At 29.0% G+C, this 21,896-nt stretch overlaps 1 protein-coding gene across 1 annotated transcript in view; it reads left to right on the top strand.

The window, feature by feature from the left end:
- LOC129960645 (carbonic anhydrase-related protein 10-like) overlaps window positions 1-21,896 on the top strand; it is a 527,176-nt gene that overhangs the window by 497,901 nt on the left and 7,379 nt on the right. Inside the window, exons 8-9 of the mRNA XM_056074193.1 lie at window positions 6,722-6,853; window positions 14,528-14,567. Of these exons, the coding sequence (XP_055930168.1) occupies window positions 6,722-6,853; window positions 14,528-14,567 (172 nt within the window). The remainder of the gene's footprint in view (window positions 1-6,721; window positions 6,854-14,527; window positions 14,568-21,896) is intronic.

Here is a 21,896-nt window from a genome sequence, read left to right on the forward strand (position 1 = left end):
CCGATGTTGAAATTCTTAGTTTCTTAGTTACTCATAATTCTCTTGACTTGATGAACAACAAAAAGAAAGTAATTGCTCAATCAAAATGTGTCATTGGCAAAGGACTTTTCAATTAGAATATTTTATTTTCATAATATATCATTATAATTTTTTCCTGTTTAATGTTACTTTCAAAGTAATTTCCTTAAGTTTAATTAAGTTAATTACTTTCCTTAAGTTAATTACTCTCAATATGAGAAAGATTACAGAATGAGTAGGAATGAGAATGCACTAACACAAAAATTTAAAATTTAACGATTTCATTTCTGTAATATTTAATTAAAAAAATACTAACATTTATGCTTTTTCGGATACTTTGAATGCAGCATACTGAATTTTCCTGAAATTATCTAAACCAATTCGAAAAAAGATTTTCAGTACTACATAATAAAAACATATAAACTGTATTCAAAACATATAAACTGTATTCATTCAATGTATTCAATAATTTGAACGAAGCATTTTGGAATTATACATTTTTTTTAAATGATATTGCCTCTTCTTTTATAATGGTAAGAATCAACTAAGTGCTAATGTTTCTTACTAAATAGAAATTGTTTGAAAAACTCACTTGATAAAATATTAAAAGGAAGAAAGTTGTGCCTTCAAATCTACCCTAGTTCAAAGTTTCCAAATCAATGTAATTTTCAGCTTGTTTATTTATTTACCATCTCTTTCCTTTCCCCTTTTTTTGTAACATTTATGTCATGATAAATGATTTAGCCCTTTGAGTGGAGGGACAGCCTCTGCCTACCTTTCTGAAGAATTTTTGAATAAACCAGCGATTTTTTTACCTCTACAAAAAGTGTTTTAGCATATATTTGAATATATCTTGTACATTAAAAAATTTTCAGTTATATCTAAAATTATTTTCAAAATACTTTTTCATTGAGGATTTAATTTAATTGAGGTGAAAATATTTTTTATTTGTAGTAAAGTAATGTATCATTTTAAGCAAATATTTTCGGCAAAAACAAATCTTTAAGATTCAAGGAATATATTCATAACAAATTCATTCACCAAAAATGCAATTTCTTTATTCATTACTGAAAGCGAAAAAGGAAGATAAAATTGTGACACCACTCCTGAAAGGTTTGTTCAATAGAGGACAGCCCATAAATGTGTGGATCAGTTGATTTTAGTTTTCATTGAATTTTATTATTATTTTAGGTTAATGTATTCATGCAACATTTTATTGTATTTTTTAATAAATTTCCACTAGCTAATATTATAAAATTATGGAATGCACAAGAAAATTAATATAAGTATGCATATTATAGTTCAATAAAGTAACAGTATTTCACAAAAGAAATTTCTTTAAGCATGCATATATATATATAGGGTGGTAATAGTTAAACTTCTCCTATAAACAGCACCATACCACGCGGACGGGTGAACGGATTGCAACGAAGTTTGGTATATAGAATATAAAAGAAATGCGCTCACGGAATTTCGAAAGAAAAAAAAGTTCCAAATTATCCGCCAGAGGGCGCCTTTTTCGGAAAAACCTTAATTTTAACACAATAAACTACCAAAATGGAATACAGAAACAACATTCACATTTATTGACTTGTTCATTAGTTTCTGATCACCTTGTCATCTAAACATATTAACCCTTTCAGAGGCCGGGGGAAGTATGCTTCCCACCAAATTTTTCAGTTTTTGTATGAAATTATGTAGACTGGCCCAAGTTCAGAGAAATTTTGCGATTAGACAAAAACTTAAACGTTTCAGTTCCTTATCTCACATACAATGGTATATCTTGATTTATTTCTTAAGTACTAATTAACCATATTAATTAATTAATCAAATTAAATTTATTTAATTAGCCAAATGATTCACTTTACTTAAGCCAATCTTAATCCTAAAACTATTTTAATATATCATAACTAGCAAAAATGGCCTTTTAAAGGGTTAAGTATAGGCAAGGAAAAAATAACAGTTTGCTGTTTGAGATAAAAATAAACAGTTTAGTTTGCAGAAACAAGAACAGATTAGGACGAAATTCACAAGAGGAGCTGCTGTTAATCGTGTCCAGGATGATATAGGAAAAGGCACTCCATGTGACCACCCTCATTCACCTGCAAAATTTCTAGTCGATGGACAGTGTGTTCCAACAGCAGATCGTAACTTGATAGTTGTGATGATTCGCCCATGAAGCGTTATGGAGTTCTTTAAGTTATTCAACGTCGCAACAAGATACCGTCATCATTACAGCCGGGAACATCGACATAAAACATGACAACGACTGCAAACGTTTCTTACCCTAACTTGTTTTGCATAATACTTCCTTTTCTTCGCAAGCATGTAAATTTCGAGATTTTTTTTTTTCCTAGAATTGACACTTTTTCCCGATTTCACATTTTATTGCTCATGATTCTGGTTCTGGATTGTTAATATTGTTTCTGTCTTCCATTTTGATCGTTTATTGTGTCAAATTTAATCTCTTTCCGGAAACGGCGCTCTCTTTTTGATCATTTGGAGTTTTTTTTTTCTCCTTCTTTTTAAAATTCCGTGAGCGCATCTCGTGTATAATCTATATACCAAATCTTGCTGTAACCCGTTCATCCGTTTGCGCTGTAGAATGTAGTTTATAGGGGAAGTTTAATTATAACCACCCTGTATATTTGTAAAATGATTGCCGCAAATGTGAATTTATTTAAACGGAATTGCTGTGATAATTATATTCATATCTTTCCCAACTTGCCAGGGTATGTAAGACTATATTGTTAGATTTTCAATCTTTTCTTTTTGAATAAAATTTATTTCGTTTTCTCAAAATATCCGAATGTCCCTTTCATTTAGTTATTTCCTTCTGCTTTTGAAAACTGGCTTCATTTTTCCCCATGGCATGCTTTATTATGTATATCATATGTGAGTTCCTTAATGCATTAAAGGAAAAGTCTGTATTGCATTTCTTTGTAGATAATTTACAACAGGGGGGAGGGAGATGGCATTTCAAGTAATACTTTCCTATGAATTTAGTGTCCACTAATGGGCTTTAGAATTTGCTTTCTCCGCCGGAATTCAATAATTACAAACACGTGCAACTTAGAATGAAAAATCTTTGGAGCAAAGAAAAGGTGTTATTGTAGAATGTGGGTGGCCAACTTTTTCTGAAATTTTCTAAGAAGATGACATCCCTTCATTGCAGGGTGTCAGATTTGAGAGTTGATTCTAGGAAAAAGTTTTCTATTACTATCCCAGTTACACTTGCTTTCCAGGTATTTAAAAAAATTGGAAAGGAAACCAATATCATGTTCCCTGTGATAACACACAGTGGCACAAGTCGCAGACGGATTTCGAGGAATACGAAAGTCCCTTGAAGGACTTTGAGACATATTTGCCCCACTCCTTTGTGAGAAAAATAAACGCAAGAATAAAATTTCAAATGTAAAACATTTTATTTTCAGAGTATGTAGCTTCGCCTATGCGTTTTTTTAAGATGAGAATTTTTTTCAATATATAATGTCTCTCAAAAGGCTAAATATGTCTGAGCGTTTTAAGGTTCACAGAAAACTCGCGACGCTCAAAATATTTCATAAAGCTTTAATAATTTTATTTACTAATTCCATAACATATTTCTTCACTTTAAGAAAATGATACTTCAACATAACATACCAGCATTCAAATTACAGGTAAAAGACTATTAATATTGATTGCATTACAATAGTAAGTATCGTTATTTGTGCCATATAACAGCAAAAATGCATTTTAAAGGGATTGTTTTAGTTCAGAAACGTTATTTTTGTTAGAATAATTACATAATTTTATTTCCTAATTGAAGCTTCTTTGTTGCAGCTGTGTTCTTACAAAATTTTCAATGATTATTTTTTTTTATGTTTACAGCTTTTAAAAAACGAGAGTACTTTTGTTTACCTCTTTAGTATATATATATATATATATATATATATATATATATATATATATAGTTTTTAAAGAATGCTTTAGAGCAGCGGTTCTTAACCTATGGGTCGCGACCCAAAATTGGGTCGCGAAGCATATTTCTTGGGTCGCTCTGAGTCGAACCAAAAAAGTTAATAATACACCAAATTTCAGACATTTTAGAAATGACGACTTGAATAAATATCAACAATCGAAAATGAATGTTATTAACAAGATCAAAAAATATCAGCTGATTAAAAAGCGAGAGCAAAAAAAGTACGTGTGATGATAATAACGGTGAGAACTAAATGGAGCAAACTGCCGAGGGCGTACAAGAGAAGCGCGCCAAATATTTCATTATGTCAATCTTTTGGTTTTATTCGTTCACTTTATTTACAAAATATTTAACAGGTAAGCACTTCTAACTTGAGAATAATTTTAAATACATGCTGATAAAAAAAAAAACGATATCTGTAATTTATGATATAATTTGATAAATGTCAGCGCATTTTAGTTGTTTTAAAGTCAAAATGGATGGGGAACTGTTTCCCAGCGCGGAGCGTCACATTTTCTGCCTTTTACAATCCTGCCAAGTTGGGGTGAAACAGCCCTATAAGTATTATTGCCCTTTGCAACAACATATATGTGTGAGGCTGGTTTTTCGGCTCTATGTGTAATCAAAAACAATTACCGGAACAAGTTAAATCCTGAAATAGATATAAGGTGCTCCTTGACAAGCATTCAACCGAGGTTTGAAGATCTTTCAAAATGTATTCAAGCACAAGGTTTTCATTAAAACTGTATGACTTGCATTTAAAATTTAAAAGACTTAACATATTTATTGATATTTCTTTTTTTTTAGGAATAAGTTAAAATGTCAGTTATTTTCAAAAAGTTATAAATATATTTTAATTTGGTCAATAAAAATTATTAAAAACATGATTATTAATTAAATTTTCCTTGGATCGAAAAGTACTTTTGTTTATCTTTATTATTAAAAAAATAAATAAAAAATTTGTAAGTTAAAAAAAATCATCATCGTAGGATTGAAGATTTTTTTAAAATACGATCTAAAATAAAGCAATGAAAAAATTTTGACTTTTTTTTGGGGCGCGACATGAACATATTTCTCAAATTTAGGTAGCGGCTTAAAAAGGTTAAGAACCACTGCTTTAGAGATACTTGTAGACAATTTAGTATTGGAAAAATACTGCTTACATATTGTTCTTACTATCATAGTTGGATTTTATGAATTTTTAGATCCTCTAAATGATTAAAGAGAATGATTACTAGTTAATCCTTGTGCAAATTCAACCGACTTGCTGAAACTAAATTATCTATATCAATTAATATTAGCATATTCAGCATATTCTACATGGTGCATATCAGCATTTTCAGATTCTACATGAAGAGTATGGCAGATCTTAGCCTTTATACTGAAATACCGTTTACTTCTTCCAAATTTTTGAAAAAAGTTTCGTTTTTCTAGAGATTATATTAATTTTTCTATCTCATCTGAAATCCAAATTGAACTTTTGCTTCTATTATCTGCTTACCTATTTTAACTTGAAGTTTCAAGTCCTCACTTTTATATTTTGTAAAAATTTACATTTACATAACATTTGACTTTGATTTCAGTTGAAAGTGAACTTGTTCTTATTACCAAATTCTTCACGTACTCGTTTCAAAATGCTTTAATAGCATACATGTATCGCTTGATTGGGATGAAAAAAAATATCGTTTCAGACCAGTGAAAAAAATATACCAGCCTTTATATGCGTAGAAAATATCAATAATGTGTATATTCCAGTATATAGAGAAGCGAAATGATATCAACATGAAAAGCGATAGAATGAAAAGTAATGATCTTAAGAACACAAATATGGATGATATTCATTTCAGAACATGGGAAACATCATGAAATGATAAAAGAAAAAAAGCATCTGATCAAAATATAGATAATTAACTGTGCAGACAGTCTTTGGTGTGAATACCGATCTGTTGCAGATATGTAATAAATTCAATTCTAGCATATTAATTAAGGATATAAATGATATTTCTGTTGCTAATTGTCATAAAGTTCGGAATGTGAATTTAATTAAAGTTTAAAAGATAAAGGGTTTGTAAAATAAGAAGTGGTTTAAGTTTTATTTAATATTCATAATTTTACTTCGCTTGTTTTTAACATTCATATGAACCAAATGCTGCACTTTTGTGCTCTCAGATTTATTTTTTCAATACTTTGAATTGAAATTATTCTGGAAATATTGCTCATACTTCAACATTATAAATAAAAAGAATATATTCGTAACGCATTTACTTATATTAAAACTAAAAATTGTTTCATCCTCGTATGAATGGAAAATAATTTTTAATGGTTTTAATCATATTATCACCTATAGATTTCTCTACTAATATATAAGGTAAATATGGTTCATTGTCATTACATATAAATTTGTGGTCACATTATAAATATTAGTTAAAAAGGCATATGAATGTTTAAATTCACATTCAAGAGTCATATGATTTCAAACTTCGACATTACCTATATGTTTCGTTAAAATGGACCCTTAATGTCACTTAACTACGTAATTTTGAGATTTGATTTATTGTATTATCGTGTTCATTATGGGACTGACCCCTATTTTTAAGAGTGAGCGAAATTTACAATTTTATATAACAAAGCTGAAAGGTGCAACCACGTTTTTTTTTTTTTTTTTTTTGGTTTGTGCTATTGATAATAAAGTGTGTTTATTCGGTTTGTACTTTAATCATTTTTTTTTCTTCTTTCTTTCAGATATTTTTACTGCGTCGTTTGATGCAAGGGGACGAAGCGCACCCTAAAACTATCCTTGCAAACAATTATCGTCCACCTCAGCCCCTCTACAACCGCTCCGTCCGAACAAACGTATTTAACCATGATATTGGAGTAAGTTACATCTTCTTATGACCTATTATAACCATTTTTTACATTCCGTGAAATATTCACAAAAATAAAAAACATAAAACAGAATATTCAAAACAATGGTGCATTTGATTCAGGTACATTAAACGGTGCAATAAAATGATTTCATGTCTAAAATTTACCCTTGTAACAACACGATGCGAGTTTTAATTCTGAATAGCAGAGCGTTCAAATATTGCGAGCTTTGATTATATCTGGATTCTCAGCTAATTTTAGATGCGTTCATTCAATTTAGATTATGTTTCAAAAATAATAAAAATGGAAGAACAAACGCTAAAACTATTATTACATTAAACTATTAAAACTATTTATTTACAATGAATAATTTAATATTTTTTATTATTTTTCTGGATATAATTTGAAAAACAGATTAGGAAAAATTCGCTGAATTTCCACCGAATATATTAGCTAATGTAATCTATAAGTTATTTAAACATCACCCGTTTCATTAAGATTTCTATAGGTTCATTTTAATAAGAGGACAAAAATTCCTCAAAAGAATGTTTTAAAGTATAAAGAAACGTGTATTTTATGTGTCGTTTCATTTTTTTTCCACAAAAATTATATCTGTAATTAAATCTTGCACATTTCTGGCATGAAAAAAAAAAAGAATTCTCACATTTCTGATAACCAATAGATAAAACAGTCTATGCCTGATGCGTTTTGAGCTAATTTTCTGAAGTGTTTCATTTCTTCATTTATTCACATATTATATAGTGTTAACATTTAAGATCTTTAACCCTGAAAAGTTAGTTATTTGTCTCCATCAAAGAAATTTTTCAGCTTTTCAAAATCAAGTGCAGAGGTTTGCAGATAATTTTTCATATCTTTAAATGCAGACAAAAATATATGTTTTATAATAATCTCATTCATTTTTTTAAAAATAATTTGATGGAACTCTAAACAGAATCTCTGATTCACGAAAATATGAATGAGTGGTGCTCGAATAAAACACTAGGCATTATGATGTGCTTTGAAAGTTACTTTCTTGTAAAAATTCGCATATTTCAGCTTACTTTCATTCAAAGAAATTTCCGAGGTTGCTTTCAGAGCTTCGATTCGACGAAATTTCTTTGTAAATTTCCATATTCCAATAAAAAGTCCGAATACTTAGCTTCTGAAGAAGAGCATTCCGAAAGTTAATTTAATTCTTAAGTTATTGATGAATACGAAATGCCAAAGCAGTTTGAAACTTCGTACAAAATTATTTAATAAGTCATAGAATACATTTTTTTCTTCTTACTCTTGCAATATCGGGCCTCCAATTTAATTATTATAGTGAATCTTCCAACTATTTATGGCCCTCCCCTGGCCCAACATTTATCGATTCAATCGATTTTCTTTGATCTCGCAATCGAAATCGGGTGGCAGCAAAAAGAAAATTCACGAGGCAAAAAATTTCTTCCTACTCCTCTAATCCTATATTTTTATTATAATCAATGCAATAATAATAGAATGAAAATATTCTAACGTATTCAATCTCCCTTGGAAACGTCCAAAGGTAAATTGAAAGTCAATAAATTCACAGTCCAATGGATTTATAATTAATAAAGGCATTCAGTGGTATATTTTCTTGTCCCGAAAAAAATGCTTATGATGTCATTGGATTTAAGGAGAAATGCAAGTTATTGCTCCCGAATGGATCTATCATCATTCTTTCTTGTTTTTAGAATTTTTTTTTCTTGTTACATCTTAATGAATTCTTTTAAGCTTTGTATTCAAGTATTTTAACAAGACGTTTCCAAATTAGGAATGGAATCAGAATTCATTTAACATATATTGTTTTAATTTTATTAAAATAATATACATCGAATGAATTCACAAATGGATTGAAATAGTGTACTTAATGATTTAGAATTACCTATTGAATAATTTTCATCCAAGGCCTTCTACATGGAATGTTCAAGATTCACAACTATTTCCTTTTCTCTAGAATAAAAATAATATTTCAAGTAGTGAAAAATAACTGAAAGTAAAATATTGTAGTTTATTGTTTTAAAGTGAACAAAATCTTTATATTAACGGTGCTATAACTGTTTATAATGTTATTTCAGAAGACTCAAACAAGAAAATTTTATTTTCGGTCATTTCAAGTTAAAAATTATGATATTTAATATAAATTTTATGTAATTTAATTTAATTTAAATTTTTTCTCTTGTGGATTTTAAGATTTTTATAAAATATTCGCTAAAAGCAATTCTCAAACTTGACTTTGCAACAGTTTCAAGCAAGTATTTTGTTTCCTAATATAAAAGAAGATTTTTTAGTACAGGGTGTTTTTTTGTTTAACTAACGGTACTCAGAGACCTCTGGAGCTTGAACTATTAGTCGCGAAGCCAGGAAATTTTGTACGGGGACTATTGATGACATGGGAAAAAGGAATCCGTGAAAAAAATAATTAGTTCCAAAAGTTGCCGATAGGGGGAAATGTGGGGCTTTAAACTTTAAGACAGCTAAATTGTTGCATAAAACACTGGGACAAATTTCAAAATGCAAAATCTTGATTACTTAGTCTACACCAGCGCCAGTATTTTGAGTTATAAAAAAAGTAGCGGGACATAGAAAATCATTTTAATTATCTATTGATTTGTAAAATGCGTCTCTTTAGCACATGTTGCATTACTTGTGAAGCTCTTTTATCTTAATCAATTCAATGCAGCGGCCGCTCTGCGCGAATTTAGAAATCGAAACAATTTATGTAAAGGACCTCGGTCAATTAATGCAGTGAAAGCAGTGATTAAAAAATTTGAAAAAACAGGTTCTCCCGCAACTCGGCCTAGTAGAGGATGGAAACTGGTACGATCACAGATGTTGCGACTGCAATCGTTGAAAGAAATCAGACGAGCACTGCTAGTAATAGCAGCACGCGTTGAGTTGCCCGACAACATGATGCTAGTGCTTCAACAGTATGGAAAGTTTTAAGAAAAATATTACAATTTTATTCATATAAAATTAGCCTATTGCATGAATTAAAATCCACAGATTATGATCTTCACTTAACCTTTGTTTGACATTTCTTGCCAGAATGGAGCTCGTCGAGGATTAGCCTTGTACAATTCTCTGGAGTTGATGAGGCCCATTTTTATTTAAATGGGACTGTTAACACTCAGAATTCTAGAATTTGGGCATCTGAACAACCCCATGCATTTCAAGAAATCCCACACCATTGTCAAAAAAGTAACTGTTTGGTATGGTTTTACAGCATATTTTTTCATAGGGCCATACTTTTTTGAGACTATTATCCAAGCAGGACCGCAGACCTGCTCCGTAAACGCGCAAAGATATCATGATATGCTGAGTAGTTTTGTTATTCCACGACTTCAGCAAAGACAATGCTTAGATAAAATTGTCTTTTTGCAAGGTGGAGCACCATCATATATTGGTACATCGTAAGCAACTGTTGTGCCATCACTTTACAGAAGAAAGAGTCATTAGTCGCTGTTTTCGTGTTGTATAGCCACTTCGCTCCCCGGATCTAACCCCATGTGACTTTTTTCTGTGGCGTTATTTGAAATCGAAGGTTTATCTTGGTGATGACTCGAACTTATCAGTTTTAAAGGAAAACATAACACGGACTATTATGGACATACCTCCTAAAGTGTTGCATTCAGCCGTAGAGAATACGGTGTACAGAATGCAATGCTGGAGAATGTCCAAGAAAATAGGGGTCATATTTAAAAAAGCCGATGTATTCCCCAGGAAAGCGATTCTACTGAATAAAAACAAAAGAACAAAAAATCAAAAGGAAATCGAATAGAATCTCCTTTTTGATTATTTTTATTTTGTAACCATTGACAGAAGCTATTTTTTCGAATAATGCACATTTGTGAAAAAATTCATTCTTCCTTATTCATTTATATGTTTACTGTAGCCTTTTAAAATTTTATCGTGCAGTTAAACTTAAAATTTAGATAAAAAGCGCTACATCCCCTCCTATCGGCAACTTTTGGAACATTTTTTTTTCACGGATACCTTTTTCCCATGTCGTTTACAGTCCCCCTACAAAAGTTGGTGGCTTTGCGGCTGATAGTTAGAGCTACAGAGGTCTCTCAGTACCGTCAAGTTAAAAAAACACCCTGTATATTGGATAATGCGTTGAAGTCAAGAACTTTTTGCATTGGGACTTAATTTATCAACTATGACTAAAGAAATAACTGAAAAATTTAATATATAAAGCATACAGTAAAGTTCTGAGTTTTCCAACAATTTTAATTTTACATCAATGGTAGTTATTATTATAAATAGTTCGATCACAATTTCCAAAATCTTTATTTCACAAGCAAACTGCATGCTTGTCAAAGTGCTGAGTTTGAAAAATTTTGATCGAAATTCTTGACATTTTAGTAAGTACTTCTGAAAGATGATATTAAGAAATTGATTCATGATAAAAGTGCAACACATGTATCAAAGTACAAAGATGTTTCCTTGCATTCATGATACAGATCAATGAGAAAATTTGTGTCAAAACATTCGAATTCTTGAAAAATATCTTTAAATTAATCTCTTAGTCAAACTTGAGAATAAATATTTCGATTTGATGATAAATATTTCATTTAAAAAAATACTTTCGAAGTTAGATGTAAAATGTTTTATCTTAACTTTTAAATCTTGAGGAATATGTAAAAATATCGACTAAATTGAATGTTCTTGTTTGAAGATCTTTCTTTCATTAATTTTTTTTTCATTCTATTACAACTTTCTTGCTTAGATAATTGAAAACTAATTAATTTTATTGATCAATTTAAAGGCAGGATAACTCTTAAAAAAATCTCACTGTTCACATTTTTTTTGGCTGAAAAAATAAACCTTGCACGACAAAGAGACAGCTTTAGATTTTAAATGGTTTATTTAGTATAATTACGAGAAGAAACAATTGATATGTTTTTATTTTAACTTCTCATTTTCTGCCTCAAATCTATTGTTCTTGTCACAAAAGCTTTTATTTTGTTTGAATAGCTTAACGAGGTTGTAATGATTTTGTAAAACTTCTGGGTGTCAGATAGTGCAAAAAATCGTTCCAAAAGGTAAAAATATTTCGATTTTTGCTTTAAAAACATGCGTTTTTATGCTGTTCTTTTTCAGGTAAACTAATTTAAAGTTAATTAGAATTTTTTATATTATTCCGTTGATGAGTTTACTCGTTAAAAATCTTTAGTTATGTTTTGAAGGATTAATTTAAATGTATTCGTGTAAAGTGTCTTTTCTGTTTCTGCGACATTCTATATTATGCTTGGAGCTCTTGATTTTCTAAAGAAAATTTAGAAATAAGAAAAAATAAGAATTGCTTTTTTTTAAAGATAAAACTTGTGAAATTCTTTTGTTTTTAGCATTTAAATACTATTATTCTCAAACAGGAGAAAACTGAAGCCGTGGAATAATTCACGAATAATTACATTTTAAATTTCTGCTGAAAAATGTATTTTATACCATGCTAGCAAATTTCCTTCAGATAATTAATTATACTTCCTAATAAATTGTTGGAACATTGCGAAATTATCACATTATTCCTACATGCATACAATATCGTTTAGATAACACTAAATCGATTTCAAAAGCACTGTAATATGCATTTTTCATCCATAAAGTAATCTCTCAGCTATGCTGTTTCTAGTAAATCGTTCGGTTCTTAGCATTTGATTAACAATACAGTAATGAAATGTTTTCCAGCTTACCGTATTAGAAGTTAATCCTATATCATATAATGCGCTATTTATTTTTTTTTTCTTCTTCTTTTTCTTTTTTTAAATATTTAATTATTTTTAAAAACTTGCAACTATGAATAATCTATACTTATAATAAAGCTCAATGTGTGTGTGTGTGTGTGTGTGTGTGTGTGTGTGTGTGTGTGTGTGTGTTGGCGCTCTACAGGCCAGACCGTTTGACATACAGCTACCAAATTTGGTACATGTATACCTTGGAGGTTGGGAATGTGCACCTGGGGTTTCTTTTTTCGAATTTTTAATTAGAATTTTAATTATTAATTAAAAACTAACTTTCCCGCCAAAAAAATCTTCCATTTTCCCCACCGCCAACTTTTCCGCCAAAAAAATCTTCCATTATCCCCAGCGCCAAACGAGAAAGGCCTCAGTTTTTTTTTTTTTTCTCCCAACAGTAATGAGGCTAGGGTTAAAATTTTTCGGCGGATTATTTCAATCGGTTCTGTTTATTTTCTTAATGTTTGATGCATTTAAAATTAAACATTGTTAATGAATCAATCTTTCAGATTCATTCTGGAGTACTTTTGAATTAAAATAAAACAGAATAAAGGAAATTAAAAATTTCTAATCCGCATAGCGTTACCCCAACTGGCGTAGAAAAAATCACGTATTTGCGTTACGTAACCGGCGAAGAAAATTCACGCATGCGCATTCTGTTCTGATTGTTGCCCTGACAACGTTATCAATGGATGATTTAAATTATTTTTGGGTTAGTTGCATGCTTTTGTAAGTAAATTGTATTTATGTTAGTTATATATTTTTTGTATATGCTTATAGTTTTAAGTACATCGTTTTTTAAGTAGTTTTTTTAAAACCTGTTTTCAACCATTTATTTTAAACGATTCGTTTTATTTTCTTAGTGTTTGATGCATTTAAATTTAAACATTGTTAATGAATCGATCTGCTCATAATGAATCTAAGAAAATTTTGTTGACCAACTCTTGAGATATTACATAAATTTAAAAAGATATTCTTTAGTGCCCATAAAGTTTAAACGCTGAGTGACTATTTTCAGTAATCAGATTATAAAAAAATGCTTTGCTTCAGTAAAAAATATTATTATATTAATTGAAGATAAATTCTTTCCACTTTCATTTAAAGCATAAATTCTACGGGTGCTAACAGAAAATGAGAGAGATACATATTACGTTATGACTGAAGGCCTTTATAATATTATGAATGAATTATATGATAATCAAAATTTGAAGTTTAAAAATATTTTGATGAAGAAGCTATTAAAGTAGAAATTGCATAAAATATTTAATTATTGAAATTTTAACGAACATTAAGATTGGCGAACCAGTTGGTCGCCAAATGCGGCTAGTTTATAATAATACATTTAATGTAATTGAAAGTTTCAATTTAAAAACATATTACAGTATGCATAAGCAATTTACATAATTTGGCCCTTTAAGGCATTTTAAATATCAGAAAACCGGAAAAAAGAGACAATCTGCAAAAATATAAATACACGTTTTAAAGGAAGTATAAAACCTTATTTCACAACGTAAAGATAATATTGAAATGGTTCCATGCAATTTAAAGTAATATGAAATGAGATTTTTTTCATATAAATGTGTTTACATTTGTTATCCTATGAATAAAGCAGAAAACCACTTGTTTTAATATGCATTCGCACATTAATGAAAAAACAATTCTCCAACTAGAGGAAAGAGATTAATTTTGGATTTATCGTAGAAAGAATTTTTAAAATTTGCTTTTCTGTAAAAATCAGAAGCTCGAGAAATAAATTGAGATTAAATTTATGTATTGCTCTTTTTATTTAAAGTACCATTAATAAAGATTAAATATTTATACAGAATCAAATACAGTAATTTTTGAAATTTATAATTTTATTATTATTATTTAATATGAATATTATTATTCATATTAAAATGAACCTATTTTTCATTTCTTGTAGGACAATAAGTGTTTTGATTCGAGGAAATTGTTTTATAGAGGTAAGTAACCTATCTCCAATAAATACTCTACATCCAAAATGAAAGACAGTTTTTTTATGTAATTGGAAATGCTGAAATACTACTCTTTAAGTGTTGTACCCAGATAATTTCTTTTTTATGTTGGATGCAGATTTTTTCTCTTCAATAATTTAATCTGTGGTTTCAATAGAAATGTTTTTAATTCGGTAATCTAGTGTAAGTCAATGAAGGCTGGTACGATAAAGAAATTTATATTCGTATTGTGCAAAATAAAAAAAAATAATAATAAATGCATTTTTTTTATTATATCATTTAAAGTTGTATGCAGAGATCAGAAAGATGAAGCGAAGCATTTTTAAGTGAAGTATTACACCATCCGTGCTCCTAACAACGAAATTCTAATACTAAAATTAAAAGGTTATGTTTTAAAACAATAGTTATGTGGATAATGATGCAGAAATTTATCATATTATGATATAAATAAGGAGCAAAATGAGCAGAAATAATGTAGCAATAAAGAAAGTAGAAATTACATATCTGTGAAATTGTCCTTTTTTTAAAAAAATATTTTTATATTGCAAAATTTTATCACATTGACATCCTCATCCATAGAAATAATTTTAAGTCGAGGAGCATTGTGAATTATTAGAATATCTCGATTGAATAAACTATTATTAGAGCTGTTTCACTTTACCAACGTTTCTATTAAATGTTAATATATTTAGAATAAATTACTTGTCATGTTGTTCTGAATTACTTGATATTTTTGCCCTGCATTTTCATTCGCAGATGTTATTTAAAAGAGTAAAACCAGCTAGGACTTGTGAGGGGGAAAAACTACTATTAACTTTCCATGGATAAGGATATATTTTTATTTTCAGTTTTCAGTTGTATTTTAAAGTTAAAAACGATGTAAGAGAAAAAAAATAACCTTTATCGAGTAATGAAGAACAAGAGGAGAAAGTTGAAAAACAGTACAAAGAAATCCTACATCTGAATGGCATTTCTGAAAATTACTTTCGACATATTTAACTCTTTTTGAAATGACAGCTGCTAAAGAAGTGATAATAGGAAGGTATGGCGGCACGGAGTAGCTTAAAGAAGCCGCGTAGTCAATTCCAGGTTGTCAAAAGAAGTAAGATGTCACAGGCTTCTTCTTTACGAGGAACGGGAATTGCGAAAGTGTTAAAAATAATGGATACTAAACCTGTGTTTGTTACAATGGCTATTGAATCAAATGATATACTCTGTTAAAAAATCTTTGATTTTTACGCACAAGATAAGCTCAGTTATGATTTATGATGTATGCATGAAAGGAAATTGAATTTAATGTTAATTTATTGAATATCTGAATCTCTCAAAAGATTTATATTTTAACATAAAAATTAAGCGTTCCATATATTTAGGGCGTTACAAAAAGATTGAAATTCATTTTCATTTTTTACTCATTCAATGTAAGTCATCACCATAAACTACAAAAGTATTCAAAATAAAGTAAGAAATTATTTTATACTAAAGAAATAGTTATATTATGATTTTTACATTTTTGTATGATTTCCCCTAAATAAAATTGTTTTATAACTGACTGAGTTATCTTTAATTAAAAGTTATAGAAAACATAAATTAATAAAATTCTTTTGAAGAAATGGTTATAAAGATGATAAGACATAATATACAGCATTGAACCATTATGCATTTAAGAAATTTTTGTACTTTCATAAAAAATTCTTAAATGGAGAAAATTCTTAATTTTTTTTTTCACATTGAGGAACAAATTTTTTAAATAAACAAAAAAAAAATATGTTTTTTGGGGGGTTAGTGATTGTAATTGAGTTCTTAAAGGATAATTTCCTAGTCGACTGTTTCTTTTAAATATAATAGAGTCTATGTAAACACACATGATGAATGCAAGATTTCCAGAAATGTTTGAAGCTCCAAATCTACTGTGCATCGTGTGAAATTCATCATGCAAAGTAAATTTCTTTAATTAAAAAAGTCTTGCCTTTTCCCTTCATGTTCCCTTTGGTAATTTAATTTCATTCTCACATAAAAATTTTAATTTTTTTTGTTGGGGTTTTATTTATAAAATCCCAAACTCTCTTTAATTTCCAAAAATATATTTAATTGTTTCTTTTTGAAACTATTTCTTTCTTCCCTATTATTAGTGTAAGTCAAACCGAAATGGTATTTGCATCGTTTTACTTGAATTTTAAAAAGGATAAAATTTTATTTAATAACCAATAAGTATGTGCACCAATGTGCGAGTTCACAGGATCAGAAAGAGCCCTGGTACATAAAATTACACAACCAAGGTTAATGTAAAGTTATTAAGTGAAAAATCTAAAAGGTTTTCAACGCGGCTCTTGTTTTTTCTCTTCAATAAAACAGCAGTTAAATTAAAAAAAAAAAAAACGAAAATGTTTTTATTTAAAAAGGTTATTTAAAATGTCAGAAAAGTTTATAATTTTTATTACGAACTTACCGGATGTATTTGTTAATATCATACGCTGTTTCATTCATCTCGTGATTACGTGGGTGATTCAGTTTACTCGCGATTACATGACATTGCATGGGTTAACTGACTTTTACATTCTTTCAAGTATTCATAATTTTAAAAAAAGGAAGAGTGAATTGAGAATATTTAAAAATTTACTTATTCATATCTGTATTACTGCACCAAAAAGTGACCTTTTTCATTGTACTGAAATCAGAAAACAAAGTGATTCAGAAAACTCTCCATTTGTGATTCATAAACAAATTTAGAAATTTTTTTTTTTCGATTCTGTACTTGGTTTAAGACTATACGGAAAATTTTCAAATTTTTTAGAACATCATTTGTGCTAATGGATATTTGTTCAGGGAGAATAGGAAGACAATTTTGCATGAAGTTCTCTATCAAATAAAATTTTCTGTTCTTGTGAGGCTCCAAATTTGAACTAAAAAATTCATCGATTCTGTCATTTATGAAACTACCTTTAGAACTCAAAATCTGGTTATGAAATTTGAGACTGTTTTGTAGCTGATCAAAATAACATCATTTTTTATATGTATATTGTCCATATTTAAGCTATTTTAAATGATAAAGTAAAGACACTTAAATCTTCCTTTTTATTTAAATGATAAGCTATTTTAAATGATAAGGTAAAAATACTTAAATCTTCCTTTTTATTTTCTATTTTAGAAATAGAGATATGCAGGCTTTTATGATAATCAAGTTACAAATTGAAGGACAAATTTTCTAACCAATCAATTTTTTCTCTGAAATTATTAAAATTTTTTGAAGTGTAACACTTTAAAAATGATAGGAAATGGCTCTTCAATAAAAAATAATTTTCTACTTTATCTTCAACACTTTTGAGATTTACATTGTATATTTACTCAGTAAAAAAATGAGGTATGTTTCAATCTTCTAGAAGTATCTTGTTTACACCTTAAATTTAAAAGATTTAAAATCTCACTTGTATAATATTCTATAGAATTGTAAATTCGTAATTGATTAATGACTTTCCTCATGAAAAACGAATTTCAAGTTCCAAGAAATGCCTTATTTTATTCCATTTCTTTTCATTCAAAATTTCTATAGTCTCATTTCTAACATTATATCTCAGGGTCAACTTTGGCATGTTGTTTTTAATATTTACGCAATTCTGAAGGGTAAAAAAGGAATTAAGAGCGACTGGAGTTAGTTGTTACACTTTTTTCAAAAGTACATTTACGAAACTCTCTTTAAAACTTATTCTAACTATTGATGATCTATAACATATTTTTAAAAGTGATTAAACAATCATAATTTAACAGTATTTATTACGCACATGGATATCATAACAACTTGCCTCACATTGGGACATGTTGTTGCACTACATTTGATTATTTGTAACATGCGATATATTAGTAATAAGAACAACTATAATTATGTTTCCATTATTTTACAGAGTGTATAGACAAAGAATAGGTCTATGATCTTTATTAATTATGCATTCTTTTTCATAAGTTATTCTTTTGAGAAATCATCATAATTATTATCTGAATTGCAATTTTTACAAATAAGAAATTTAGGAAATATAGCTCTATGATTGTGAGCTCGTTCCGTATTGCGACATTGAAATCAGCCTAAATTTGATAACAGTTTAGAAAGCGTAATGCAGTATAAATCGTCCTCCACTTCGTCCAAAGACATCAAGAGCCGTTTTCATTCGTTAATTGCCAAGAGTTGATGCTGCATTTGCTTCAGGGCTCGGTAGTTTCATCTTTATAATTTGAGATTTCGATTTGCAACTCAGTTTTTACCGTGAATATGATAGATAGACAAAATTGGTTTCCGCTTTGATCACTTTCCTATAGTTAGCTTTTAGAAATGGCTTTGTTTTCTTCTGGGCTGAAATAAATTTCTCCTCCATCCTCCTGCAACTTTTCCTAAGTCTAAATAGAGAGAGAGCGACTTCTAACGAAGAACTTTCTAGTGATGCAGACAGACTTCCTTTTGTTATTAAACGATTTCCATTTGATTTTGTCTCATTCCATCGCACATGTTCTGCAACATTTCGTCTGGCATGCAAATCTACCTGCTGTGAGAGATCAGTCTTGGCCGGTGGCTTCATCGCTTATAATGTCCTATTTAAATAACCTTCATTTTAAAAATATGTCATAATCTTCTATGGCATTATAGAATTTTGTAGTGTCTATTTTACTACAGAAGAAATACCATACATGGACAAAGTCTTTTTATGGCTATTCCTCCACGATGAACAATTAGAATAATAGTGAAAGTTTTGAAAAGCCCAAACACAGTCCTGTCTCATGATTGTCACTTATGTCATGTGTAAGATGGGCTTTTGTGTTTCTTGACAAAAAAAAATATTTCCGTATTTTTTAACAAAATTCAATGTTGGGGAATCGAAATACACTGATGATTGCCTAGAAGTAGGATAGGTTTTTTTTTGATGGTTTTGATATATTCTAAAAAATTTCTCATAAAGCTTTGAATCTACAGCCTTAACATCTCCACAAATTTATTTGTTGAATCTGCACTTTTTTAGTTGGGTTTAAAATTAAATGATATTTAAAATTTTTCTGAAAAAAAAATAAATGAAATAAGTTGTCATGGTCCCTAACAGCAATAAACATAACTGCTATCTTCCTTTGCGTATATTTAGTCTCCATTCTGTTTGGTACCTTTATTTGACAATTTATCTTTGTATACTTATGAGTCATTGACAACCCAATTTGATCAATGTTGTAAATATCCTGCCACTGGAATTTGATTTTATCAAGTACTAGTCTAAATATTGAATCTCATAGTACTACTCAGTCTCTCTGCCTGCAGAGTACGTAAGAAGACACCGTATTCATTCCAAAAGCTGCTAGCCATTTGAAAGAACTTTCGCATTCAGTCTAGTTCACAACTAATTTTATTTGATTTTTCGGTTGAGTAACTGATACGCCAACATTTATGCTTACTTTATACAAAAACCATAATTTATTTTCAAAACACTAGCTATGTATTTTATTAGACATCTCCTGTTCATCTTTGGAAACTCCGTCGATATTTTTTTTATACGCAATGTTAAGTGTAATTGATTCGGGATCTGAAATAAAAGGGTTTCATTAGTGTCATTTATATGTAGAATTTAGAATTATCTTTACAAATTCATAAAATATATCTACATTGTTTATTTATTTAACTAATTTAATTTAATTACCTTTGAATTATTTAAATTGAAGAATGATATTGATTAGAATTATAACTATTAGCCGTTTTCATTTTACTACAGAATCTCTGGAGTGTCATGAAATTAAATTCTTATTAACCAGCCACCCTTCGCAATTAATAACCAATTATCAATTTTTTTAGCTGTCTTTGAAATTTATTCTTATGCAAATCCAACGATGAAATATTAAATAAGTATTGTATGCAATAAAATAGAAAATTACAGAAAAAATGATGAATCTGGTCTGAAGATTTTATCAAGAGTCACCTTAAAGCAAAAATTTAAACAAGGAACTTTTTCTGAGAGGGGTCTGACTTTCGCATAAGAATTGATCTCTCGTGATCCAAAAATTCGAAGAAGTTGAGGTTTAGGAAGACAAGAATTAGTATATAAATTAAAAATTGTTTATTTGACTTTTTTAATGGTTCTGTATGCTGTTTTTGTATAGTATATATACTATTTTGGTCTTTCTAAACCTCAATTTCTTGGAGTTTTAAGACCACAGGAGTACAACTCCTAGGCGAAAATCATGTCCCTCACTGAAAAAAAAAATCCCTGGTTTGAATCCTGCTTTAAAGGTGAGCCTAGATAAAGTTTACAGGACAAATTCAAAATTTTTTCTATAGCTTTCCATTTTATCCCATCCTAATTCACTACAATTTAAAGACTTGTTTAATATTTCTGCTTTGGATAGTTTCATTTCTGTCTTAGATGTAACAGCTCTGATGCAGTCTAAATGTTTTCCTCATAAATCGCTTTTTTAAATCAGAAAATATTTTCCTGATAGTTTATTTCATAATAATTACTTTTAGCCTTGTTTATTTTTGTATATTCTTTTCTTATTTAAATGTTTCCAGATTCGTCTTTATTTTAGAGCTTCTTATATCAACTTTAAAAAATGTAATAAGAAAATGAAGCTTACTCGCGGCTTGTTTGTTACAAAGGTCCTAACGAAACTGTAACAAGGTGCCCTTTGTGACTTCATTTTATAGCTTGATACTTGTGAGTGGCATGATAGAGCTGCATAAAATTTTTAAATGTGATTATTCTTATGTCAAATACAGGCTTTTTTGTGTTTCTGATATTACACATATATCTTCAAAGGTTCAAGCAAATAAAAAATAGAAAGGTGAAAGAAAAATTGCAAATAACTGTATGATTCATGATTTTTTAAAGCAATTTTTTTTATTATTAACTGCAGGCAATCCAAAAATCGTTAAGAAAACCAAAAAACAGATACCATCCAGCGAATGAAAAGTTAGTTTAAACTCTAGTTAATTTGAAATTCGAATAAGACAACTTGCCCGTGTAACAACTAATCCCGATTTCCCCTACTATTTATTCAGATGAATCAATACGGCCATGAAATGCATTATTTTAAAGACATTAAATTTCCTATTAAAATAAAGCAGTCTCAAAACATCATTTTAAATACATCTTATATTAACATCAGTTATAACAGGAAATAAAGTACAATATATGAGCATAATAGTAGGTCTTATAAGAAATAAGTATTTCAGGACTGACTCTTTTTGTTATTTTCTGTCAAACTTACTCTTTTTTTTTTTCTTACTTACTCTGTTATCTTACTCTCTTTAAATGGTCTATGTTAAACTGCTTTAAATCTCAGACTTTTGATATT

The sequence above is a fragment of the Argiope bruennichi genome, chromosome X2 (assembly GCF_947563725.1).
Source record: "Argiope bruennichi chromosome X2, qqArgBrue1.1, whole genome shotgun sequence".
Taxonomy (NCBI): domain Eukaryota; kingdom Metazoa; phylum Arthropoda; class Arachnida; order Araneae; family Araneidae; genus Argiope; species Argiope bruennichi.